A 26,632-nucleotide genomic window follows, 5' to 3' on the forward strand; every position below is an offset into this window, starting at 1 on the left:
CGTATCAGCAATTTCAAAGAAAATTTCTCATAAAGATGTTGTAGTTTCTCTCTGCCTGCAGTTTACATACCATATTTTGTTATTTGTATACAAATAATTTGTAGAGAAACATTGTTTGCATCAAAGATTATCAAGCATTTTACTGTACAACTTCGAGGACTTGTCTTGACATATTAAAATAACAAGTTGATCAAGGATGGCATTCATCAACAGCAATCATATAAAGCAATAATAATTATCCTAACAGGAAGCATTTAAAGAGTACTTTTTCAAAATGTTAGATCAAGTCAAAAAGTACACTAAAACCCAGGTTTAGTCAAATTATGCTAGTTACTACTTAACAGAAGCAATTCACTTCCTGTCATCAGTGCAAACAGCGAGCAACTTCCATTTCAAGCATGAGTATTTTGTGCTCCTACAAAGATCTGTGCCATAACTTTTATTTTGACGATGTGCCATGTAAAGTTTTTTTTCAGATTAAAAAGTAAATGAATGCATTAGAATATCTTAATTCCTTCTTCCTGCTTCTAAGTATGTTCCACATTTTGTCTTCCAAATAAAGGTCTTGGTTCTCCTTCCACTGCAAAAGTCTGTAATTTTGGATTTCCCCTCCTGCCCCCCATCAACTTCTAGTTAGAAACTTAGCAAATTTTTATGTGTTTCATTTGGCAGATTATAGATGATTCCCAACTTTCAGGAAGCAGACCTCTGTTAAGAAGAAGTGAAGAACATTGAAAACCCTTCTCCTAAGCTGCTATTTCCCTTCAGGATTGTTTTATTCTCTTACCAATTAACAGCATTTTAAAATGATTTAATCATAAAAGTTAATTTGTACATACAACATGAGGTACTGGGTCATGTATTTGTGTCTGTAATACATAACATTACCTTTTGTACTTTTAATACATAATAACAATATAAATGGCATATTCAGGAGTAGATTGCACTCAACCTAACCTTAAACTATAATAGCTCAGAGTTGCACTGTCTCCAAAGCTTACTAAAAGGCTCATTAATCATTGCAAATTAGAAATAAAAAGAAACTTAAACCACAAAGAAATACAGATTTCCATGAAACTTCATTAAATGGAATAATTATAAACAGTGTGTAGTAAAAGCCAATGACTTTTCCACGTTTTTAAACAACATCCATGGATCTAACATATTTCCCAACACGGGAACAGCAAAAATGGGCAGAACGGGGACTTCACCTAGGCACAGTGCCAATATTCTCATTGATCTTTCTAAATACCCTGCAATTTGACCTGCACCACCCCTGCCATACCCGCTTCAGGTCTACGAATGAAAAACTGCAACCTGCAGCGAGCGTTAGGGCGATGCCCACGAGCGATGAGGTTCAGCCTAGCAAAGCTCGCTCCCCGCCAGACCCGCACCCCGCTCGGACCTTAGGTGCGCGGCAGCTCGAAGGCCGGCCTGCTCGAAAAGGGCAGCAAGCCCCAGGCGGGGCTCTCGACTCTCTTTCAGAGCAGATTTCTGACCGAGAGCTGCTAAGCGAAGCTGGCAGCTGTTAATCCAAGCGCCGGGTACAATAGATAGCTAATCTGCCTTCTTGTTTGGTGTATCAGACTGCTCCGACAGTTTTTTGACTGGGCAGTTTATAACCTGAATAGCTTTAGTAGCCAGTTACGCAAAATAATTTGCAAAAGAGCATATACCCGGAACAGCACGTGCACAGACGGCGACGCTGCCTGGACTGCGTTCTGCTTGACCAGCACACACACGCGTTCAAGTCAAGTCGACAACACATGCACATGAAGGCACACAGATCTTCAAAGTTTGACTGCAAATTTCTCAACGGGAAACACCTGCACTGAACTATGATAAATCTTCTTCACTAGCAACATGTAAATAATACATGTACTAACTTTACTAGCAGCAATTTTACCAAATAATGTTTCAAAAGTAAACTCATGTATCTGAAAAAAGTTAGTCTTTGACCTGTACTTCGTAGAATTCAGGTACGTTACTGTAACTGTCCCTTCTGCCTTAAAAGCTACAAATCTGTTTTTAAGTGAGTTCAGATAAATAGTTTTGAATGCAGAAATACTTTGGGATGAAAACAAACGGAAATACTTTTGAAAGTACAACAGTGACTCCTTGTCTGGGTAAGAGCAACAAAAAGAAGATAAGCAATTAGGCTTCCTCAAAAAAAGAAAAAAACTTGGCATACAGTTTTCAGCTAAACGCAGTATTGCATAAGAAAAAAAACCTCAATATAAGCAGTTTTGGACAGTTCCCACCTCAAGAGCTTTTCTCAAGACACGCTGTTAAACCGTGAAGTTTGCAAGGCTTTGAAAGACCCGAAGGCTGCCCAGCGCGCGGGGGCTGTATTCGAGCTCCAGAAGCGCTGCCGCAGCCAGGCGTTTCCCGAGCGAGTTTCACCCCGGTCGCCGCCTCTCTCCCCTCGCGTCGAAACCCTCGCTTCGAAGCGCACCGGGCGCCGGCGCCGGCTCCGCACCCGCGGCGGCTACGGCTGGGCCTCGGGACCCGCGCTGCCGCGAGCAGCTCGCGGGCTCTCGCCAGGGCCGGGGCCGCCGCGCACGGCGGGGCGGGGGCCGCCGCGCACGACCGCCACCTGTCGCGCGGGGCGGCCAACCGCCCGCCTCAACGGCCGCCGCCTCAACGGCCGCCGCCGCGCGCCCCGCGCAGGGCGGGGGAGGCGCCCCCGGCCTAGCAGAGGCGGGAGGCGCCCGCCGGCTCCCGGACCCGTCGCGGCGCTGAGGAGGGGGGCGCGGAGGGCGCCGGGCTGGGGGGCGGCCCCGGCTCCGGCGCGGCGGAGCTGGCCCCCTCCCCCTCCACCGGGGCGCGGAATGGCGGCGGCACTTACTGTGGGCGCGCGGAGAGGGAGCGGAGCGGCGGCGGCGCGCCCGCGGCCGAGCGGAGCGAGGCTGCCGCGCCGAGGGCGGGGCGGGGCGCGGCGCCTCGCCGCCCCGCGGAAGGGGTGGGCGGCGGGACCCGCCCGGCCCCGCTCCGAGCTCGCCGCGGGGCTCGGGCGGACCCAGGGTCCGCCCCAGGCTTGCGCTGCCTTTCCCGGGCGCCGGGGACCGTACCAGCGGCGCGGGTAACCGGGAAAGGTAAAAGAGCTTCCTCCTTCCACGCCCCGTCGCGTTTTTATGACATTAGGAAGGGGCTAAAAAATTACTGAGGAAGGTGACAAAAAAGCCTAATTTCACTACGAAATACCACTAAGCGCAGAATACAACTGTCAGTTAAGTAACACTTTGAATTTTAATAAAAGACCACATACAAAATGCTGATGCTATAAAGAGGGAAGGAGAAAGATTAAACCAATTACTTCATTTCCTAGAAAGTAATGGAATGAGTGAGCTGAACCTGCCCTTTAGAGGTGGTGGTGCTATTCTTGGTTCAAAAAAACCAAGAATACCTCACCTAGGAAATCCCAACAGTTCAGTTCCTGTAACTGGGAGCAGGGGGCAGTTCCAAAACATGCCACAGCTGGAATAAAATGTAAGTATATTTCATTCACCATCATCTTCCATAAAGATTTTGCAACACCAGCAAAACATCAGTTCACAGCTTAAGCAGCAAGCCAGTTTAAGTACCCAGATGGCCAGAGTTTTAGCTCTCTCAAATTAGTGATTAAAGTAACAGAGAAGAACTTGGATCACACAGCTGTCTGAGGTAACCAAATCAATTAGCAACTAAAGAATGCAAACCTGACTCCATTATGTATTATTGCTCCATAGATTAACACAAGGCTCAAATTCTAATCTGTGGTATTTAAGAGGGATATCATCAACTACAAAGAACATTATTTTTTTTCCAAACATGGAGTTACTAGTGATTAAAATAATGTTTACCTGTGTTTAAAGTTCGATTTGAACATATGCCTACTTCATGCATATAACTCTGGGTAGCAAGCATTAACATTTTGTTTGAGTGACAAACAGCAACAGGCAGAAATCAGTAGAAGGTGTTGAAAGGGCAACAGTTGGAACAGCTTTGAATTCTGCTTTTCCCCAATTACTAGATTTCAAATTGAGTGTGTCCCTTTAAAAAGTTTTAAAGGCAACAGAAGTTGACTCATTTTAGATTCTATCATTGTAGGAAAGCTACCAATAAAATGACTTAGCATAGTTGTTAAACATCAATGAACATTATATAAACAAACATCTGGTTTATAAATGAAGTAGCAGCAACATGGAATTATAGGAGGTTGAGTCTCTGCAGGATTTATTTGAAAGATTATGATGTGGCAAATACATTGTGATTTTACATAATTTACTTTTGAGAGTAGCTTATGGTAACTACAAACATTATTGAAAATGCCTGCATCTAGTCATTTCTTTTCTGAATACACGTGAGTTCACCAGGTAAAGGAGGGAATGGCTATTCAAAAGTGCAGTTCTACTCAGAAAATTGGCAACATTCTATGTCTTGGCAAATTCCACATAAAATCTGCTCAGTTTACAGATGAAAAACAGCTTTTTTAATTGCCAGTCCAATAAGCCGAGCTTGAAATATTAACATTAACAAAATATATATTTTTAAGGACAGAACATCAAGTACATCATTATACAATGTTCTCATGATTTTGTACATTTTATTTTCTGAATGTAACTTCTATTAATTCAATGGATTCATAAAACTAATGCATATACATAAGCAACTACAAAGTCAGGGTTTTCCAGGGATTCTTGTTAGTGTTACTCCTAATGCCATAGTTTTGCTTCTTTAACAGGAAAAAAGAGGAAGAAACTCAGTCACTGAGCAGATACAAGCTATGCATCGGGCATGTTCGTTCTGTAAGGTGGTGCTACTTTTAGTCATTTTTCTGGTCCATCACTGGACTTAAAACTATTTTAATACCAATTTTGATTTCAATTACCAATAAACATTGTGGAAGAACAATTAGAATTGAACGGTTGTATCAGTTTGAAAATGCTGCCACAAATTTCTTCATGGCAAAATATTCACATTGTTTATTGCACAATTTGAAAGTTCAGATAACGTGCATAAAAACCTTCTTAGTGTTTGCACTGTGACTTGCGAAACATGCATTTAAAAGGACCTTAATACAATTTACAAAATCTTTTTAAACAATTTTATATTCTTAAGATAAAAGCATCCTGAGAATGTTACAAAGTTCATTTTACAAGCCCTTCATTTCTACTATGCTTTATTTATCCCCTCAACCCCTACTCTTTTTTTTTAAACATTTAATATCTTGATGTTATATTTCACAAAATATCTTTTAGCAAAAAAGTACACCATTTGCATTCAAGTAACCCAGCCTTGCATCTAATTTACAAATTAAATGTTTATCAAGCTTTCTCAAGTTTTGAAATAGGTCAGGAAAAGCAACTCAAAATACTTACAGAAGCAGTTTTGATTAAAAAAATTAAAGGCTTTGTGCATTAATATTTTGGTCAAACATTTAAGTTACACAGTTTAATATTTTGGCAAAAAAAATCTATCCTCTTCAATATATTTTTCTTTCATTTTATACCAGAAGTAAATATACAGTACAAAGAGCAACAGTATTAAAGTACTTTGCTCTTTATCCTTTTTTTTTTTCTTTTTTTGTTTAAAGTACTTAGACAAAGCAGACAAACAAGAAAACAGGAACATAAGTGCTGGAAATCAATTGAGCATCTTTGGGCTAAATAAAGTCTCACCAGAAGAAATGTAAAAATAAATTAGTTCTTTCTCTCTACAGATGTGTAAATAAATATTCTTTAAAGAACTTCTAATGCCATATTCTAAAGCAACATCTTCCTCTATTTCTTGATCAAGACTAAAGCTTCACACAATCTTGACAATATCAATAGGAAGATATCCATTAATATTTACACATTTTTGTAAAGGGAGTGTTTGGGGTTAAAAATATACTTCTTTTTAAAAGGTAGGTCTGCCATCCTGATGGCAGTGATTCAAGCTATAGAACAAAAGACAAGTTATAGAATATCCTTCAGTTTCATACAACATAGATCAAAGGAAAGAGTTCAGGTGAATTGCAGAGGTAAACAGCCTGGATTCCAGGAATGGAGAGAGACAGCGGCTCATAGTATGAACATTTGCTAGGCCAGTTTCTGGTACAGTAGGTATATCTACTGAAATAGGCTTTGCTTCTTTTCTAGACATATAGCTATACATTTTCATCTGTGGCTGACTGAACGAGTTTAGAGGAAAGAGTGGTTGCCACAGTGAAAGAACACCATTATCTAAAGTTTCCATCTGGATCTGGTTTTGGGGAAAGGCTAGCTGAATATAAGCAAAGCAATGTCCAGATGGTACACTCCAGGATGGAGTATAACTACCAAAACAAGAAGAGTAAACCACTTCAGCAACACCTTAAGAATATTATAAATATACAATTCAGTGTCATGTATAGCTTATTTTAGGCAACAATCAAAATCTGAAGGACCTCGTTAATGTTTAAGGCATCAGTGCGTTAGGGACTAAAAGCTCCAGGTAATAAATATGAAAACAACAACAAAAAAAGCAATATCTTTATGGCATGAGCTATCATGGTCTATTTGTTTTGTTGGCTAATACAGGAAAAGTATTTTTGAGGTGATAGAGGGGGAATTTTACACACTGTATTGAGAAAACTATTAGATCATAAACTTCACATCATTTTTTAACACTTCATTTAAAGGACTGAATCTATCAGGCAAGATTCTCATCTTTACTGTTCCATCGGCACCACAGGAGAATATGTGATTTGCTGGTCCTGCCTCAATTTGCATGACCCCTGTCCCAATGTTTCTGAAGAGGGACTGTCGAGCATGCTCATTGATGAAAGTGTGAAGGAGATTAAAGGTAGACAGACTCCATACCTGAAAAAGCATCAAAACATCATCAACCTCAATGTAAAGATAATTGCTATGATCTTAAAACTCACTAGTAATCAGTCACGGAAAAATTGGACTAAATTACATATTGCATTTGTCTTTGACACTAATTGTAAAAAAGATGTATAGCAATCTATAATGACAAGAGTTATAGAATACTGATATTCATATTCTATAATAAGAAATATTTCTAATTGCAAGAAGGACTGCAAGACAAGACTAAAGTTTCACAATTAAATTAGCAAATGTCAAAAGTTGAGGACAAATGTAGAATGTAAGACATATCTGACCACTCCACACCTATGTAAGGTTTTCACAATTTTTTAAAAATGAATTTGAACTTATACATCATCATCAGCTCTGTTCTCCCTCCCTCTCATAAAAACAAAAACAAAACAAACCTTTATGTTGCCTTCAGCCGATCCTGTGACAAAATACTCTTCTGTGGGATCAACAGCAATTGCTTTGACTGGAGAATCATGACTCTGGAGTAGCTGTTGCTGCTGTTTTTGGCGAAGATCAATGATACAAGTAAAGCCTTTTCTGCCTCCAGATATTAGCAGCTGATGTTTTGGAGCATATGCCAGCACAGTTGCTCCACTATCATGACAAATAAAAGCTGAAAGCCAAAGCAAATGAATTTAATTTAAACTCACTGTACTAACTTTTATTTTCCATCAACCTCTAGTAGGGTTTAAGAGGTTTACAGTGACTCTGAAACAGTAATGGAACTGGACACAATCTGTCCATTTAATGCAATACTGCATACATTTAAATCTAGCTTCACATCAAACATCCTGAAGTTGTAGTATTTCCAAACTAAGCAATTGCCTTCTGCATGAAAAAACTTCCTTCTTACCCTTTCTGTAATCAGTTTCTGACAGAGATTGATTCTTCTCACATCTCTAATACTCATTATTTTAAAAGCATACATTTTCCATACAAAAGACAATAAATATTTTTCAGTCCTAAATTACTTGTCCTAATAGACTATGACAACCGTTTCCACTGGCTATTTTAAATTTTCTGCTTTTCACATTTGTTTGGATAATATGCACTCCTAGTGAGGCTGCATTAGTTACCATAACTAAAGAAAGTGAATGAAGATTACAGCTGCCAGAACAAAGCCCAGTATGTCTGAGACTAAATGCTGTGAATCCTAATACTTAGCATGTAACATACTGTACTTGCAATTCAAACTGTTCTCTGAATTTAGGTTTAGAAATTCCACACGTGTCTCATATATGCCTCAGGTTTCACTATAATTTAATTTAGAAGGCTTTGCAGCTCCTCTGCCCAGCCTTATTCTGAGTTTTAGACAATGGAATTTCCTTTTCTCATTACAACAAAATGTTGATAAGAAAAATAATGAAACCCACTTAAATCTAGTTATTCATCTCTCAAAGTAGGCTAATCAAACAGGTATATACTTATGACAGTAGACTAATTCTTCTAAAGCATTTTTTTAAAATACTGTATGTAGGTCTCTATACATGCACACACATGCTAAAAGCATCAAAAAATCCACCACTTGGCAGAGTACCTAAGAAAATACAAAACTGGAGAATGTATAAAATCAAAGATGGACTTTATGTTTTACAAACATAATAGTAAAAATTCATCTCTAAAAATCAGTTTTGCACATGTGCTTGCTAAACCTATTCATGGAAAAAATTCATGAGTATGTTCAAAAAAATTTGGTATGTTTATTTACAACCATAATTCCAGAGATCTATTCCCATAATCATGGCTTCCCTAAGTGCTGAATTTTCACAAAGGCAATTAAATTTATATCAATTCGTAAAAAGCTTATCTGCTCATATTCTTTACATATTATAAGGAAACAGTGAGTGCATCTGGACACATCTAATGTTATCTTTACAATATCATTATTTGGTCTAATACTTGAATGAAAAACTGAGTGGCCCCTCTCCAAGTTATCAGTACAGATGCTGCCATAGGAACATGGATTTGAAGGGTGTGTACATATATGTATAGTCATGCAAATACAGTAACTGTGGTTAAAAACTGTAGTTTTTACAGTTTTATAGCTATTTTCTCAATACTCTAGTCACTATAAGCAGGAGTTGCTCTAAATCTTTAAAAAGAACAGAAATTAAAGACTCCTAACTTTCAGGGGTTGTGCTTATAATGCAGAGATACTAGGTATGCAAAGGAAGATGCTCATGTCTATGAAATAGAGCATTTACATATACCACTTATCAAGAATCAGTTTTTAATATAAATTCGTGATGATGTATCCACAGTGCAAGATGCTTTGCTACTAATATGCAAGTTACTTCCCACAATAACATTTCCATAAAGACACACACACATGTATTTAACATGATCAAATATTTTGCTGGATGTATTTTACTTACCATGCACCAAGCTATTTGTAGGTGAAACCAAAGTATCCCAAAGACAAATATTTCTATAGAAAAAATAATGTTTTATTTCAGTGAGAAGTGTTCTAAGTAGTTTTTTGAACACTTGAAGTCAGTCATCTGAATATTTTAAAGTTATTCTATACACAAAACCACTGAAAACCGACCTTTAAAAGTGAATACCCTTGAGCTGACTCCAAATTACTCTCATCTACTTCCTTTGCTTACGTGTCTATTTTAAAGAATTTCTAACTTTCCCTAGTAAGAAACCTTCCATTGCTTAAATCCCAAACAAGAAGCTATTAGTCCTGGACTTGACAAAATCAGTTATACACTCACTGCAAGATCATACCTGCTACACATTCATTCTACTGTTGATTATTCTCATAAGGGATTCATGTTAAGACACAGTCTTTTGTGGCTGAATTTACCTGCATGCTAGTATTGCTTTTGCTATTCCTTCATCAAAACTGACTTGAAAAGCTACTGACAATCCCTTAACTCTATTAAAAAATATATAAAAAAATTAAGGTAGGCTTATATTGAGCATGAATGGAGCATTTGTGCTTCCTTATAGAATCATCTTTAGTAGCTTTGTGGACTTAGATGCAAACTCCTCCCTCCTCCCCTCCCCTAGGGAAGAGAGAGATCAGAAGTACGCTCTCAGACTCTCTAAGCAGAATCACTAAAAAAGCCTCACTTCATTTTCTTTTTATTATAGCAGCAATTAACAAATTCTTACCTGTTGTCTGTAGACAATCCTGCTGTGGCTATCAAAGATGATGAACTGATGAAAACAAAGTCATTGGCTGTTTTGTTATGACACTGCCAGGTCTGAAAAATTGCAGTTTAGAAATTAGTATTAATAAAGAAAAAACAGATTTTGTGTTAGCATGAAAGCTTAAGCCTCCTCAAGAAAGCAGGCTGCTTCAAAACCCTTTTAAAGAATACAGCATACAATGGTATATGTTTATCTTCCGATACACTTTTCACTCAAGTTGACTTTCCAATCCTGTTTTATTGAAATCAAAGAACATTTACAGTATTTTAGATCTAACATTGCATCTGCAAATTAAGAAATTTGACCAGGATTTAAGAACTTCTCTGTCAAACAGATCACATAACAAAATATTACTAAAATTCAATCAATATAAGTTTTTGCAGAGTCCTGGTTCACTCCAACTACTCTAAAGAGCCAGGAAAAAGAACACCACAAGTTTACTGAAGCCAGTTTAGGTTTCAGCTCACCAAATAGGGTTTCGGCGAGGTTCCAGTAAGTGGGCAACACTTCCAGTTTGTTTGATATAAACTGATATAACCATCAGCATCAACAATTCCAAACTGAAATAAAAAATAAAAGTTGTAAATACGTATGTATGAGTTATATTGTATACTTAAAATGTGTTTCATTTACTTCATACATAAAGAGTAACTACATAATCATCATCATATAGCTCACACAAAAAAAACCCAAAAAACAAAAAACACAAAAAAACCCACTCCTTTATCCCAGAATCTTTACATCTGCTGTTTTCAAGGCAACTTGTCAAGTCTAATTTGCTATACACACTGATACTGTAATAACACGTAAGATCTCTAGTGTACACACCATTTTGGAAACAGTGGCATGCCTTACAATAATTTGTAAGGCTTCAGAAATTTTTAGTCTTTTCATTATGCTGTGGTATAGTTAACTACCAAACCAGCAGTTTACATAAGAGCTCAAAGTGTTTATACAACTGCTGTAGTATTTCTATACCACTCTATACCACTACGGTGGTAGCTATGTCCATATGCGTTTATGTCTGAGACATCAATAATGTGTAAAGGTTCAGAAAAAAAATGCTCCAAAAAATTCTAGTGCATCCTCCAAATAGTACATGCTCCCCGCCTTGAGAACCTGAACACTAACAGTATATACAAAGGATGACCTAGGATTTTTAATATATATTATATATATAAAAACCTAGTACATAGATATTATACATATATTTTAACATTTTTAACGTGCAGCAGAAAAGGAAGGCCTTGAGAATTATGCTGTCATTGCATGCCTAAGAACACAGCAGTTATCTTCTACTATCAGAGAAACTACTTTGGATTTGAAGAATCAGACGTTTCCGCTGCTCTACAATTGCTTTTTTCTGTTCAAATAAAAAAAGTAAGCAAGCAGAGAAATGTTCTGTCACTCACCTTATTTCCTTGGTAATTGAATCTCATCCGAGTCACTCTGGAATTCCCACCAGAGCGAAAACATGTGATTTGTTGTGCATGACCCCATTCAAACATTCTTACACTACCATCTTGAGCACCTGTCAAATCTGCAACAGAAGAAGTAACTTCTCACAAGTGTTTTAGTAACTGAACAAGAAGGTTCCTTCCAAAATTTTAAGAAATGTCACAGCAACACAAGATCCTCAAAATAACTAGCACTGTGACAACTGTGTACCTGCCATACTGTAGGAGTACTGGGTACCACTGAAACTTAATAAGCAAGTATATAATCTTTAGATAACTTAGTCTTTAATAGACTGAACTTACAATAAGGTAATGTTGGATGAGAAGCCATTCTTCTGACATTATTAATAGCTTTCTTGAGCATCTGTTCAACATGCAAAATAATAAAAAGAACAGTTAAACAATACTACTGAAGAAAATACACACTGAACTAAAATAATTAGTGACAGACAATTGTTTCCTTCAGAAGTTCCTACTGAAAGCAAGTACTGCTTTTAGAAATTTAGACAGAAGTTAGTTTCTCCCAGGACTACTGTTAATACTTATGCTGCTTTTACATGTAGGTAAATATTAACTTTTTGCTTCAGAGATTTATGGATCCAAATATAAACACTCCTTAGACTGCAGTCTTACCTCTTTTCTTGCCAATTCCTTTTTGATTCCATTAAATTTATTGGAATATTCCTGAATATTGTAAGATAAGCAAGAGAGAGGAAGAAGCAGAAGCATGTAAACAAAAAGGTAAACAAACTTTAAGAGAAATAAAAAAGAATAGGAGGGACTACATTAATTTTCAAAACTATTCAGTTTATTGTCACTGACTGAAAAATAACTGTGATTATTTGTGGTCATCCAGAACAAGCAATATAGCTAGCATTAGGTAAACCAAAGATTTTTCAAAAGCATTTATTAATTGCAAAAATACAGATCCAAAAGATTCTCAACAGCACTTTTAGTCTTGCATTCCAAACTTTCCTTATTACCAAAATGCTATTTTTTCCATGGAGATTTAACTGATCAATTCCTAACTAGGAAAAGCTCAATAAAGAACAAGAACTGGAGACATCAAACAATTAAGATAACAAATCCCACCCAATTAATCTAAAACTCCAGCCCATGATACTATCCCAATGGGAAGAGAAATGTGGAGAATTTTCATCAGGGAAATGCACTTGTTTTTAACTTGCATGCCTCTTCTCTTGGTTTCTTTCTACTAATGGATTTCAAAGTAAAATCTTCATTCATTTCTATCAGCTCTCCCCAGAAGCGTCTGACTGTTTTAAGGACTTTGTTCCTCAGAGAACTGTTGGATTCAGCTTGCTCATGCATGAATAATTTACTTGAACATTAGTGAGAGAAGAGGACATAAGTTCACATTTGGACCAGGTGTTATATTTTTAATGAATATTTCCCAAAAAATCTTGTTGCCACAGCATTCAGTTTCACTAGCAAGCTGACAATGAACTGTTTTCCTCAACTGTCATAATTCTGTAAAGTATTCTGCCACTGCTTGACCAAAACTGGTATATAGCCACTCAAGTATTTTAACTACGCTATTCTTCCTTGGCCTCCAATCACATCAGTGTGCCATCTAACAGGAAGTATTAATTACAAACTGCTGCTTGCTCCATATTGCTATATCTGATCTAACGAGTTGAAAAAGCCATGTTCAATAAAAGAAACACTGAAGAAGAGTAACATTTGCAACTTGCAAATGAAAAGGAAGATCAGTACTTGAAGTGCTAATAAATTCTCCTGCTAAAATTTGCCACTTTCTGCACTGGTGAAGTAATTGCAATCCTTCTGATAAGATTTTGGAAGCAGATTTAGAGCTTCCATCTCTCAAATTTATTATTTGTTGAAGGGAGAGCCTTATGCCTCTTAGATAACTAACTTCATTTCAAACCACTTTACTGAAGATCAAACAATATATGAAAGCAAGAACCTCTAATACATGGGTTTTTTTATCCTACATCTGTAAAAACTTTAAATGACAAGGAAAAATCATGAAGGAGGTTGGTAAAATACTGGAGAATAAAAACATATATGTTTTAAAACATAAGGACATGACAATAGTGAACAATGTACTTCAACCAATAGTGTGTACATCAATCAGTAAACAGTTGAAATACTTTGGTTTCTAACATGTAAATTAGTCTCTATGTGATAAAGTGACAGAAAAACTCAAGAGTTATTCATGCTTGTTATATTTCTTCACCAAAAGGGCTATGTTAAGCTTTATAGCTAATAACTTCTATCTAGAAGTTAGTGGAAAACCTTCTTGCTTCATTCAACATATAAACATGCATCTCCTAAGCTGTAGTGGATGGTGTCTTGGAAAAAGGGAAGAAAAGCTTATGGAAGTATGTCTTTCAAAGATTACGCTAACATACATCTTTGGTGCAATTTCCCTGGATCAGAAGCCAAATATCATTATCAAATGCAAATAATGTAATGGACATTTAACACTGCCTAGCCCTCAGCTTCCCATTAACTTCAGCAGATGGCTACAACACTGGTTGCTTTGTTGGGGAGTTGGTTGATGTGGGCCTAACATACTTAAGACTGAAAAAAAAGAGCTTAAGATTCAACTGCCGGTTATTAAACTGGTGAATATGGCTGTCAATCATATTGGCTTGGAAGGCAAGTGGTTGAACGTTACTTCAGCTTTAACAAAGCTGACAGTATGTGCTATTTACTTCAGTGTTCTCTTAGAAGCATCTCATGTGATAACCATATGAACACACTGCTCTGAAGAACGTAGTGATGAGCTTCCTCACTTTGTACAAACCGAATGAAAAGAAACATTGAAGAAGAATAACAAAAAACTCAGAGCTAATGAAATGAAGTTAACTGCCTTAGAGTCATAGAAGAGTCCATTATTTTCAAACTATTTTGCCCAGCTGATGGAGTAAAGCAAAGACAAGACTGAAAAGCCAGTAGTAATACCAAATAGCAGGCTATGTATCCAGCAAATGGGCTAGAAAAGATGGGAACAAGGATCACAAGTAGTATGGGAAAGCACAAAGTAATAAATAGTAGCAACTAAAAGTTCTTTGATGGAGCTGGTTTTCGTCTAGATTTGAAACCTGCCACAGTAATTCCAGCTTCTCTCAACATTCCCTGCATCTTCTTTCTTTTAATTTGATCTCCATTCAACAGCTTCACCTTCCCTCCTCAAGGAACAGGTATACATGCTGTGGCTGGCTCTCTACTCCCCTGTCAGAGTCTAGCACAATGCCAACAAAAAGTTAGATCCAAAGTTGAAGACAAGGTGCAAACACACTCAACATAAGATGAGTACATGCAATAAGGTGCCTTGTGTGACCAGTCCAGTTAAAGGCAGTTCCAAGCAAGCATCTCCCAAACAACTAATCTACAGACCTGCATTATTAGAGAGCAGAACATCTACCTTGCATAGAAACTAAGGTATGTCAATGACCAGATTAGAACTATTATTTAATCTGAATTAAATCTGTGTACAATTGCTTTTTGCTGAGGTCCAAACTTCATTCCAGAGTCAGTGGCTATTTCTAAAAATAAGAGCTATCAGCGTACAGGTGTCACCACTGCTACCAGAAGGCTCAATTTGGTCTGGTAGACATAGTCACGCTTTACTGGTTCTATTGCTTCACCAGTTTTATTTTGGAAAGGCAAAACAGTGAAATTGATCATCTCCTCTAGAACCTATGCCTCAGAAGTGAGATACTTAATAACATTATTAAGTAAAGTTACAGGGACAGTGTACTGTCCCTTTAGCAGTTCAAAAGAAACAATATAGAGCTGTCAGTAACCCTGCTGATTAAAAAAAAAAAAAAAGAGTCCTACATCACTGTGACATGGAGTTCAAACTACATGTGATATTTGTAGCTGGCATTTCTGCAGTATCAACTTATTTTTCTCATGGCTCCAAAAATCCTCATTTGCCCACAGTTTATTTCACTTAACTTGATGCCTTCTTTGTCCAGCCAAATAAATTTGTTTCAGGAGTTCATTCACTATTATTTCTACCACACCGGATCATACTAATATACAGTGCAATAAAATGGCACTTTGTACTACAGTAGAAGTTGATACTTACTTTTAAATAAGGAATAGAATAGAATGGAACTCAGAATGAAACTTGAGATTCTGTTTTAACTAAAAGCTACTTCAATATTTTACACATTTCTCCTTGATCCTCATACAGCCTCAATTTATACTGTTCAGGTACAGCATTTGGCTTCAGCTCATTAAAGAGCAACTTAAACTGCGATCTCATACCTGAACCTTGTTTAATTCTATTTTTTAATGACCTATCTTAAGTATAAAAAATGGCTTGACTAAAAATTCTGCTTGCTTAGCTGGCTCATCTTCAATTCTGTGCAGTATTTTAGCCCATTAATCAGATCATAAAAAAATCCAGCTCTTGTCTTGATCATACACACAAATTGCTTTTATTCACATGCTATATGTAAAACATAAGCAGTAACACTAAAGAGAAAGCAGAGATGCAGAGAGAGAATGCTATTCTTTGACAAGTTACTTACCACAGATGCACCCCGGCCAGTTTGTGTACTACCAAGCCAAGGCATATTGATAGGTGTGCCAGGATTACTATGAGTATAAGGAGTAGTTCCCTGAACATTTACCAGATCATCACGAGCATGTATAACTAAGAAATCATCAGCCCTATAAATGAAACAACATTACAAGTTATAGTCCAAGCAACAATATTAAATACTGTGCTTTCTTACGCCATAAATTTATGCACACTCAAGCTGCATTACTGGAAACATAAAAAGCATACCCTTTATTTTCTACTTCCATGTCATCATCAACCCAGGTATAGATCTGGGTAGCTAAAATCGCAGAAACATCTAATTCTTGAATGTCATGACTTGATGCAATGGCAATGCAGTTCCGATTTGCCTGAAAAAGTAACACAAAAAAAGAACCGTTACAAAAGGAATACTTAAAAGCATGCTTTTTGGACTTGACCTGCTTTTTAGAATTATTCACAAAAAATCCTCCAGTTAATCAGTTTGCAAATACCACAGAATCAAATACAAACATCTGTGCCTAATCTATATATTTAAATGTGCTAAACTTGATGTTTCCTTTTTAAAAGTTTCTTTCTATTTGGGAGAGTAACATACACACAATTTGTATTTTAAACCTGTTCCCCCGAGCAGCTCTAGTTTCTCTTTGTCTCAGAGAACCATGAGGTTACTACCCAGCATACTATACCACACTGCTTGCAACCACCTCCCCTTCTCTCATCCACTACTTAAGATTTAAACAGTTCGACAAGAGAAGACGATCACTATTTCCTTGTAGCACTGGATAGAGAAGGAAGGGGGGGGGGGAAACATGGCTACATGCAAGCCTAAAGAAAAAATGTAGAGTGGCTCCATCTCCCTTCCTTCTATTACACAATAATTAAAAAAAAAGATGACAGTCTGTAATAGAACTAGGTATCTTTAATAGGATAATTATGAAGTGCTTTAGAGAGAGAAGTACTAAGAATTCAAGCTTATCTATCAGGGCAGCTGGCAAAGGATATACCCATTCACACTGGGATCGTCACTTGTTTAACAGATGGAAGTACCACACAATTAAGTTACCGTATCTCCTTTATACTCACTTTATTGACTGCAAAAGCAGTAATGATGTCAGACTCTTTATGAATTATTCTTGCCTTTCCTCCTGGGTATCCCAGATCTGTTTCTATCTGTATTTAAAAGGTAAAGCATATTTAAATGCAACAAGATTTTGTGCAACTTTTTTTTTTTCCTGGAAGTACTGAGACCAAACACAATCATGCTATTTTTCTCAATTTTGAGCATAATAAATGACAAATATGTTCTATAATTATTATGGTAAATGTGATATAGCTTCCCAGTGCTATGTTGAGATTACCTCAGCAACACAGAAAACTTAATCTGTCCTAAGTCCCCACTTACTATATACATTCTCATAACTTTTTCAGAGATACTGAAAAATCAGTGAAACTACATGTACAGTAGGTGGTGTTGATTAAAAAAGTCTTGACATTTTGCGCTTAGAAAAAAAATACTTTTGCTAAGTCTCTTCACATTCTTAGGAAAACTTAATTTCACTACTAAAAGTGATAAACTAGTCCAAAAGAAAGCACAAACAAGATGCAGAGCAGGAAAATAAGTCTGAACTTTTTCCAATTCACCTGTTTTTCACAACTGCATAAGTCTGCTAAGTTGCCCTGCACATTCCAATACTGCAAAACAATTAGCAGCTATTTTAAATTTTAATTTTACTATTAATTTTTTGTTTCGTTACACAATCTAATATAGTATTTGACACTTGACCACCTTTTCTTATTTTACAAAATAGAAAATTGTATTTAAGATGAATCCAGCTGGACCACCTTTTCTTATTTTACAAAATAGAAAATTGTATTTAAGATGAATCCAGCTGGACCACCTTTTCTTATTTTACAAAATAGAAAATTGTATTTAAGATGAATCCAGCTGGACCACCTTTTCTTATTTTACAAAATAGAAAATTGTATTTAAGATGAATCCAGCTGTATGCCAGCACATAATCAAATTCTAAACTGCATCTCCTAGCAGCACTGCAGTACTCCTATTCAAAATTAAAAAGTTCAGAATTTTAAATATTAAGTTGACAGAACAGAGGAACTGTTGAGGATACAGGACAATTTTACAGTAAGAAAAGGCAAAAACAGAAATGATGATGTAATAATTCAAACCTTACAAGTGTAAAATTTGTACTTCCTCTAAAATCAAAGCATTATTCTAGAACTGCTGTTTTCCAGCCTCTCCAACTCAACTTAATTCTCCAGTCTTCAGAAGATTTACCCAAGGGTATTTTATTTCAACAACAGTAAGATGGGTGCAGTCCAAAAAGCTGTTTACTGACAGAATACATACGAATTGCAAACAGTCTTTTTCAAGGCTTGGAAAAGGCTGTAGCTGTTACATACCACAGAATGGAATACCACTTTTTTTTTTTTTTAGGTCAAAACTAGAATTCACAACACATGTGTTGCTACTCTAGTAATCTTGTCCTAAAACTGCACAAAACTGCACTGACAATAAGGCACAAAAAGTGGCCTGTGTTATGTGGTGAACAGACTCTCAAGATATTGTTTTTTTTTTTTTTTTTTTTTTTTGGGGGGGGGGGGTGTCACTCAGCTCCAATTAGCTAATTGCTAATACTGTTCCATCATATAAATGGGAACACACAGTGACTAATTATGTATTCTCACTAGTTTTGTAAAAAGTCAATCTGAATAAAACAGCAACTTTCTGAAAGATAAAGAGACTTGGAAAAGTTGTAATACTATTTCTAAAAATGTGAATAAAAATATTTTAAAGATGTTGTACAAGCTAATTCATAACCACTTTAAAACTAAGGCTCATTAGAAGTTTTAAAGGATATCAAACTAGTGTGATGCTAACAAACAGCACTGACGTCAGACTACAATTATTCATCTTCACCTATGGGGGACTATTCTAGCCATTACTGATAGTTCAAAGTTCCTGTATACCACTTCCCACAGTGCTACTGAATTTTCCAAGCCACTTGGGCAAATCTCAGTCTCCACTCTGTGGTTGGAATAGCTCTGGAATTTGATAATACTGTGCTTACCTGGTTGTTGAAAATAAACATATCCTAAAAAGCTGGATCAAGAGAGGCTCTATATCAAGAGTAGTTTAACTTAAGTTCTTGCAGAACTTAATTCTTCAGCTTCTTTGCTATGTTGGCAAGGATTTTTAAGAGTGACCAACATCAGTTAAAAAAATGACTTAATAATGTGAAGTCTAAATAATTTGAGCATTACTATTGTGTACCTTATTGATGATGGGCTCTTCCACCATAGAATTTTTCATGGTTTCACTGTGGTCTTCTAATGACTTCATCAATGAAAGAACAACGACAGAATAAAAAATAAAGATAAGACATAACGTACAAGATGTCAAGGAAATGCTTAATTCCTTGTTATTTACTCCAACACAGAACAATTAAAACACGACAGTAAATTTGCACATACATGCATGTCACATACATATTTTGTTGTGCAGCAACAGTAATTCTCAAATTCCAAATTCCATATTGAGTGCAGAAGACGTTAATTTATATATTTTGTACTGTCAGATTTCTTGGAAAGTAAGTGATCTCCAGTGACATATTGTCAGCCATAACTGGAAACAAAGCTAACAAACCTATACTGTGCAAGGCTGCCAGCGATCCTACTTAGAAACATATAAAACATCTGAAATATTCAAAAAAACCTCTCCATATAGCAGAGCAGCATGGCTGCATTAACGTAAGGCATCATCAGAAATAGGGCATCTTCAAAGAACAAGACAAAAAGAACAACTTCCTCTCAATTACAATTTGCACTCGACACAAGTAGCTTCAACATATAAACATGCAAGCAAGCTAGTAGTCTAGCTATGCCAGGACAAAGATGAGCTCATGCAGAACTCCTTGCTGCCACAGCTTTACTAGTGATGAATACTCTTTTCTCCTACACACTTAAGTGTTTTCTGATCTGATCCTCTCTCTTCTACTTCTGCTACTAGGTAATTTTTCTATGATACAGGTCATTCTTTTGAATGTCACTTACTGACCTGAAGCACATAACCTAGAAATAATTTAACAAAGGAGTAAATATAAAACACCAAAGTCATACAGTAAGTTTTGGCATGATGAGGTTAGATAATTAAGCACTGCAGAGTTTTAGACTGAAGAATTACAGGAATGATTATGGGAGGATAATGCAAGTTTAAACACATCCTACATTTAAAGGCACTCTGTACGTTGTACAGAATTAGGCATAAGTATAGCCAAGGTGAAATTTTTTTAAATTATCATCCTACTTTTCATCTAAAGATGAGATTTTTAAAAACCATTCATTCAAAAGGACAACTCCTGCAAATAATGCCATCTTGCTGATACGCTATTCTGAGACGCTAAAGGTCACAGTTTGACAAGTGTGAGACATAGAAAGATAAGATACAACTACATACAACTGTACTGTGTTACACTGTGACATGGTCAAACCACCCTGTACAGGTAGACCTGATCAACAGAACTGCTCAGTCTGAGGACTGATAGCAGTTTTACTGATTAGAGGACAAGTGGCAGAACTATGGCATAGAATTCCAGAGAACAGAAAAGATACTGCACACTAATAAATCAGTTCAGGAGCAGGGGTTAAACAAAACAGTCCAGCAGCTATAAAGGGGGAAAACCAACAACCTCCAATGTGTAGAGCTACAACTTTGAAACATTTAAGGGAGTCTGTGACCCAGAATACAGCTAGAGAAAGTTACTGTCCCTGTCACTGTTGCATGACCATTCTCTTTTTAAAACCGAAACATAAGATCAAAACCAGTAGGTAAATCCAGAATGGCCAGAATAAATATGGCAACAATAAACTCAGATTTTTTGACTGATTATGTTGGAAGTATTTTGGTCTTCGAAATTTTAAGGTTTGACATTCTAAGCTAAGTTTTTCAGGCAGCCTACAATTCAGACACTGATTATTTCTGTTTTCAGTGAAACAATGGGACAGAGATTTTCAGTGAAAAGTACTGTAGAAGTATACACAATCATAGATAAGTTAATTATTCATTCATACCCTAGTAAGAAAGAGCACAGATTTCTTAAATAAAAGCTCTCATATTAATCTGCAACAGTTTATATACGATACCAACCTCATTTAGGCATCTCTTCTTTGTAAAAATATTTCTGATAAACGTTTCCTGGACTTCCTCCTGTTTAACCAAGTACTGCCAGAGCCTCTTCACAGATAATGCAACATGACTGTTTGATCTACAGATCAGAGTTAAAATGAGTATTTATATCATGCCCATACTTACAAGAGACTGCGATAATTTATAAGCTAATCAAAGTAAGTCAGAAGAAATACTAAGGCTGAACTATAGCTCTCTAAGCACTTGGACAGCATCTACCCACAAATATTCTACTGCCATTTTCCTGGCAAACCTACAGATGATAGGGAGTGCAAAGGGAAGGAAGAATATTTTGACCTCTTACCTTGGGACAACTCAGAATAATCTCTTTCAGAGATTATTATACAAGAATAAAATCACTGTACAGATTATTTATTAGTGTACCTCAATCTTCAAAACACAGATCATTTACATTTATTGCTGATAAAAGCTCCTAACACAAAGACAATGGATGACTAACATTTCCTATTAAGGAACAGATCATAAGCTGTGCAACATCTCTGAAACAACCATGACAAGACAGAATACTGTAGAATCAGATCAGAGATGACAGTAGCCTTTTATCAGTGTTTATTTTAATAAAGAATAATACAACACATGTAAGTGTTCATTAAAAAAGAAAAAAGGACTTCAAATGTTGACACTCATGCCTAGAAACCATATACTAAAGCAAAACCTGCAAATACAACTATAGCTCCTTAAGGCAGGCTCAAAACCATCAAACCCTGTATCACTCAAAATAATTTTTAAAAATAATGTCATACAGCATGCCTCAAAACCTACACCACAACACAAATGTTAGGCTGTCCTTTTTTTCAAGTTATGGGGCAGGCAGGAAAGTGTGATAAGCCTATGGTATTTTGCAACAAAAAGCTGGACTCTTCTATTGGTTCTGCAACTACAGATGACAGTAAGATTAAAAAAGCAGAAGTCTGTGAGAAAGAGTCAATTAGAAACTAAGCATTCTTCTCTGCCTGGAATATGCAGTTTTACAGGCAACTATACAAATATTATAAATGGTAGACATTTCTTCCCTTGATTTTAGGAGAGCGTATTGACAAGAATCTCATTTTATTCCCTGCAAAGGAGGAACAATTATTTAATTAATTGTTACTCATCCTTAATGATCATTTCTCTCAAGGCAACTTTGGTATTTTTCATTTTATCAACAGTCATAGTTATTCTTTATAGACACTCAATCAGTAGACTACGTTAAGCTTCAATTAAAAAATATTAAAAAAAAGTCAGAAAATATGACCATTTTTCTTGGTCTTGCTTTGGACCAGATATGCATGAATTCTGATGTGTACTCACAATTTATGAATGGGATTATTGGAGCAAATCTAGAAAGTGGCATACATAGTTACAGTCCATTCACCTGCATTGACAACATGATATGCTAGATGTATAATAAAATATATTATAGTCAGTATTTAGAGAAATCACACACACTAACCTGAATGGAGTGTTCGTAGGCTCAAGTAAAGTTTTATGACGAAGTAGTGCAGGACCAGCAGCTAATGCATCCTCAGAAGCATGAACTGAAATATAATGTTGTGGTGGACCTCCATACAGCTCAAGACGTCGGAGAAGGACTTGTTCCCAGCGCTGTAGTGTTTTCAGGACTGCATGGCATATCGGTGAGCTAACTGGAAGCTCTAAAAAGACAAGTAAACAATAAAAAAAAAAAAAAAAAAAAAAAACTGCTTCTCCATTACAATCATTATGTAGATGATTCCATGGCCAAAGACTGGAATCTTTTCAATTATCCCCATATTTAAGCTTCATTTAAACCTCAACTTAATACCTGCAAGTATTAAAAGATGAACTGCTTTATGCTCTCTGTTCTATATACAGCAGCAGCATTCCCCAAGGCTGACTGAAAATAAGCACGGAGCAGGAATGATATACTTGAATGACAAAAAATGCATAGCGGCTCACCGAGAAATACATATTGTAAATGCTCTTGTATGTCTAAGAGGCATATAGAAAAAAATAATTGTGTAAAGTACTTAAGAGACTTCTGCTGTCACAAAGATATTTTGGATCCATTATCTGCTAACTGCTGAGCATTCCTTCTCACCTAGTCTTCTAAACCACCCATCACACTATTCCATAATGATCAGAACAATTTAATCCAGTTGATTAGAGTGTGCTGCTAATAATGCCAACGTTGTGGGTTTGATTCCTGTATGGGCCAATCATTTGAGGGTTGGACTGGATGATCTCCAGAGGTCCATTCCAACCTCACCAATTCTATGATAAGATTCTATGATGAGAATCTCAATTGCAAAAAAAAAAAAAAAAAAAGTTAAGATTTCAATTCAAAATACAGCTAGAGCATTCAACACGACTGATTTTTGAATGTGGTTATTAAATACGGAAAAACAACTCTGCAGCTCATTACCTGAAAGATCATGTCCAGCCAAAGGGTAGAAAGTCTTCAAATTGTGAAGTACCAGCTGAACCATTGCCAATCGCATCAGTGACCAACTAACAAGAAAGCATTATGTCATTTACTAATAAGAAAATAAGTTTCTCGTGTATTCACAATTAGGATTTTTTTTAAAGCTTTAAATCCTCGTGTTATCAACTGTTGAGAACTATGAACAGTATTTTTAGAATTTTAAAGGTATTTTGATTGCAAGAGTCACTATACCATGTATTAACAAGTAAAAGACGAACTGTGAATTACTAAAAGAGCCTAGATAATGGACTTCTATGAAATAATTAACTAACTGCTGCATTATTTCAAAATCAAATTGCCACAAATGCAATACTGACCACTGCAGAACATCTGAAATTTTAAGTTACTTACCTGTATGAATTTGAATTAGAATGTTCTTGATTATGTGAATTTGACACAAACACATCTCCATCAATATCATCATCTTCATCACTTTCCTGACTTTCTTCTGAATCATATTCCACTCTACTCTGTGACGGAAGAAAAGGCTTAAAAAAAAAAAAAAGACAATATTCCTTGAGGATCTTCTATCCAACATTTAGTAATACTTAATATTGTATATGAAAAAGCAGGTATTATCATCTAACTCAATTTAATAGTATTTCAAGTTTCTACTTCATTACAAGGCAACTGTTCATGGACATAGCATATTTCAACAGCTTAACTATTTTCTAAATTATTCAAAATTTTAAAGCCAAAAATGAAAGTTGTAATATTTTTCCACATCTTAAAAATCCTCTCTCTTGCCTGCAGAGTTTGGTATTTATGACAAAAGCACTATCACTGCTCCACTGTGTTATTCACTATGTGTGATTTGCCGTGTGACTTTCCTCTTAAAATACTGCTCAGGTATCTGATACGGCTGATATTTAACTATATGATACAGAAATGTGTCATTTAACTGCATAGAATTACTTAGCTTTCTAGAGAGGAAAATACACATTTTCATATCAATATAAAATTCAGGACTGTATCTGTGCATCTTTCTTACTCTTGTAGTCTTAAGAAAAAGCGCTTTTAACATAGCAAGCCTTCCAAACGAGTACTCCTTTATACACTACATTTGGAAGATCTGCCACCATAGACTTCACAGAAGATAATTTAACTTGATTTCTAGTAAGTATACAAGTTTATTTTCACCTGTCCCCATTTGACACTGACAATCAAAAGCTTCTCCCATTTCTTCTTTCATCTAAATAGCTTATCCAGTCACCTGCACATTTGTATTCTAACTGTAAAAAAGCAATATGTTACTGTGTTCATATCATTATCTGAAATTAAATTAATTTCAAAATAAGTTTTAAAGAAAGCTGTTTCAAACATAGCAGCTATAGTTAACATTTTAGAAATAGCTGAAATATGAGTAACAAAAGTTAGCTTTTATCACACATCTTAATTTAATTACCTAGAATAAATGCAAAGGAGAAAAAAATCACTATTTTAAAAGTGATAAGACACTCTAAATTTTTTAATAGCAAAAAATTACCTTTGCAATGAAATAATCCCAGATACTAAGCTCCGGAGGAATAAATTTTTCTTTGTAAGATGGAGACTCCTGCTCTACCAGTGGCAAGGAAGGTGACTGAGAACTCTCTTTTGGAGACGTTTTTGATGAAAGCCTGAAACGCTTTTGCTGTTTCTCTCCATCATCTACAGAGAAAGAAACCAGAAGTACAACATGTTGTTTTCAGTTGTTTGTCACATTTGCCTCCCTGGCCCCACTTTTTTTTTATTTCTTTTTTGAATAAAGAAATAGAAAGTAAGTCTTCCTCAGACGACTTCAGAAATCCTTCTGAATTTCAACTTAGCACTTATATATGGAACAAGCATAAAGAAAGTTAATTCTCAGATATGCAAAACTAACAGAACTAGAACTCAAAGAGGGGACATCCCATGTAGATATAATACATAGTAGTAGAATAGGCACAAAACTGCATTAGAAGCTTTATTCTTATAACACGAATGACATATGACTGTTCAAACAACAGTATTATGAACAATTAGATTACTTACATAAACACTACTGAATGCTGATCTAAGCTTGGGATTTTGGGGCTTTTTTTTTTGGAGGGGGGGAAGGGGGAACAAGCCAACAGTCTTATCTTTCAAAATACGTTGTGCAAGTATTTAAGCTTACCATTCCTACTGCAAGTTTCTGCACATGAAGATTTCCACCTGTTCTACAGCTGATCTGCTTTCAGAGGACCCCTGAACAGTACAATCCTGATAAATCCGTTTGTCCTAATGAAACTTGTTCAACAAACATTAAAGACCATTAAAAACCCATTTTCACCAATACAACCAAAGACGTGTCTTATCAAACAGGGAAGAATTGCAATGACTAGTTATTTGCAGTAATATTCTAGTCCCAAGGAGTTGAGGGTTCCCCTCTCCCTTCAGATTGTCTTTTTTCTGTGCAAAAGCAGAAAAAGATTTCTTCCAAAGACATTCTCCAGGATGAGAGTACTTAAGGAAACCATTTATCCAGACTATCCAAAAAAAAAAAAAAAAAAAAAAAAAAAAAAAAAACTTAATGCAATTGGGCTAAAACTACATGAACAAGTAAGTTTGTTCTGGAGTCTGCATTTTTCCAGTTAAGAGAAGTATTAACTTCACCAATAAGGAAAAAGTGACTGCTTACTTTAGAAATTATGAGGTGGCTCACAACCACTTGATGGCCTGAAATCATTCCTGTTCTTTGTAGTTGAACTCTATTCAAATAATTTTATTTTTTTAAATCTGTAGAGAAGAAATTATGTGGATTGACATTGAGAAACATGGAAGTGTTCTGATTTTCCACAACACTTCAGTGGTGGAAAGGAAGAGGGAGAAAGGGGACAAGTTCCAAGATGTACTATAACCAGACTACCTTCACCCATCTTCAGTTACAGGAAGAAAGAGGGAAAGAACAAAAACCAAAAAATTTACCACCAAAAAACAAAAAAACAAAAACCA

General features: G+C 36.2%; 2 protein-coding genes across 7 annotated transcripts in view; both read right to left on the bottom strand.

Moving 5' to 3' along the window:
- Nucleotides 1-2,917, bottom strand: part of TNFAIP8 (TNF alpha induced protein 8) — a 65,553-nt gene extending 62,636 nt beyond the window's left edge. For both annotated transcript variants that reach the window (XM_062599124.1, XM_062599125.1), the window contains exon 1: nt 2,849-2,917. The gene's annotated coding sequence lies outside the window, so the exon portion shown is untranslated. The remainder of the gene's footprint in view (nt 1-2,848) is intronic.
- Nucleotides 2,918-4,188: 1,271 nt separating this feature from the next.
- DMXL1 (Dmx like 1) overlaps nt 4,189-26,632 on the bottom strand; it is an 85,143-nt gene continuing 62,699 nt past the window's right edge. For 4 of the 5 annotated variants that reach the window (XM_062600548.1, XM_062600546.1, XM_062600549.1 and 1 more), the window contains 17 exons: nt 25,164-25,327; nt 24,029-24,165; nt 23,618-23,703; nt 22,667-22,868; nt 21,172-21,289; nt 19,300-19,362; nt 17,091-17,177; nt 16,254-16,375; nt 15,994-16,135; nt 12,098-12,148; nt 11,768-11,828; nt 11,420-11,547; nt 10,475-10,567; nt 9,969-10,060; nt 9,221-9,273; nt 7,241-7,458; nt 4,189-6,824 (listed from right to left, as the gene is read on the bottom strand). In XM_062600548.1, the coding sequence (XP_062456532.1) occupies nt 6,600-6,824; nt 7,241-7,458; nt 9,221-9,273; nt 9,969-10,060; nt 10,475-10,567; nt 11,420-11,547; nt 11,768-11,828; nt 12,098-12,148; nt 15,994-16,135; nt 16,254-16,375; nt 17,091-17,177; nt 19,300-19,362; nt 21,172-21,289; nt 22,667-22,868; nt 23,618-23,703; nt 24,029-24,165; nt 25,164-25,327 (2,042 nt within the window). In that variant the 3' untranslated portion in view covers nt 4,189-6,599. The remainder of the gene's footprint in view (nt 6,825-7,240; nt 7,459-9,220; nt 9,274-9,968; nt 10,061-10,474; nt 10,568-11,419; nt 11,548-11,767; nt 11,829-12,097; nt 12,149-15,993; nt 16,136-16,253; nt 16,376-17,090; nt 17,178-19,299; nt 19,363-21,171; nt 21,290-22,666; nt 22,869-23,617; nt 23,704-24,028; nt 24,166-25,163; nt 25,328-26,632) is intronic. The other variant, XM_062600547.1, reaches the window with a different exon arrangement.

This window comes from Rhea pennata, chromosome Z (assembly GCF_028389875.1).
Source record: "Rhea pennata isolate bPtePen1 chromosome Z, bPtePen1.pri, whole genome shotgun sequence".
Taxonomy (NCBI): domain Eukaryota; kingdom Metazoa; phylum Chordata; class Aves; order Rheiformes; family Rheidae; genus Rhea; species Rhea pennata.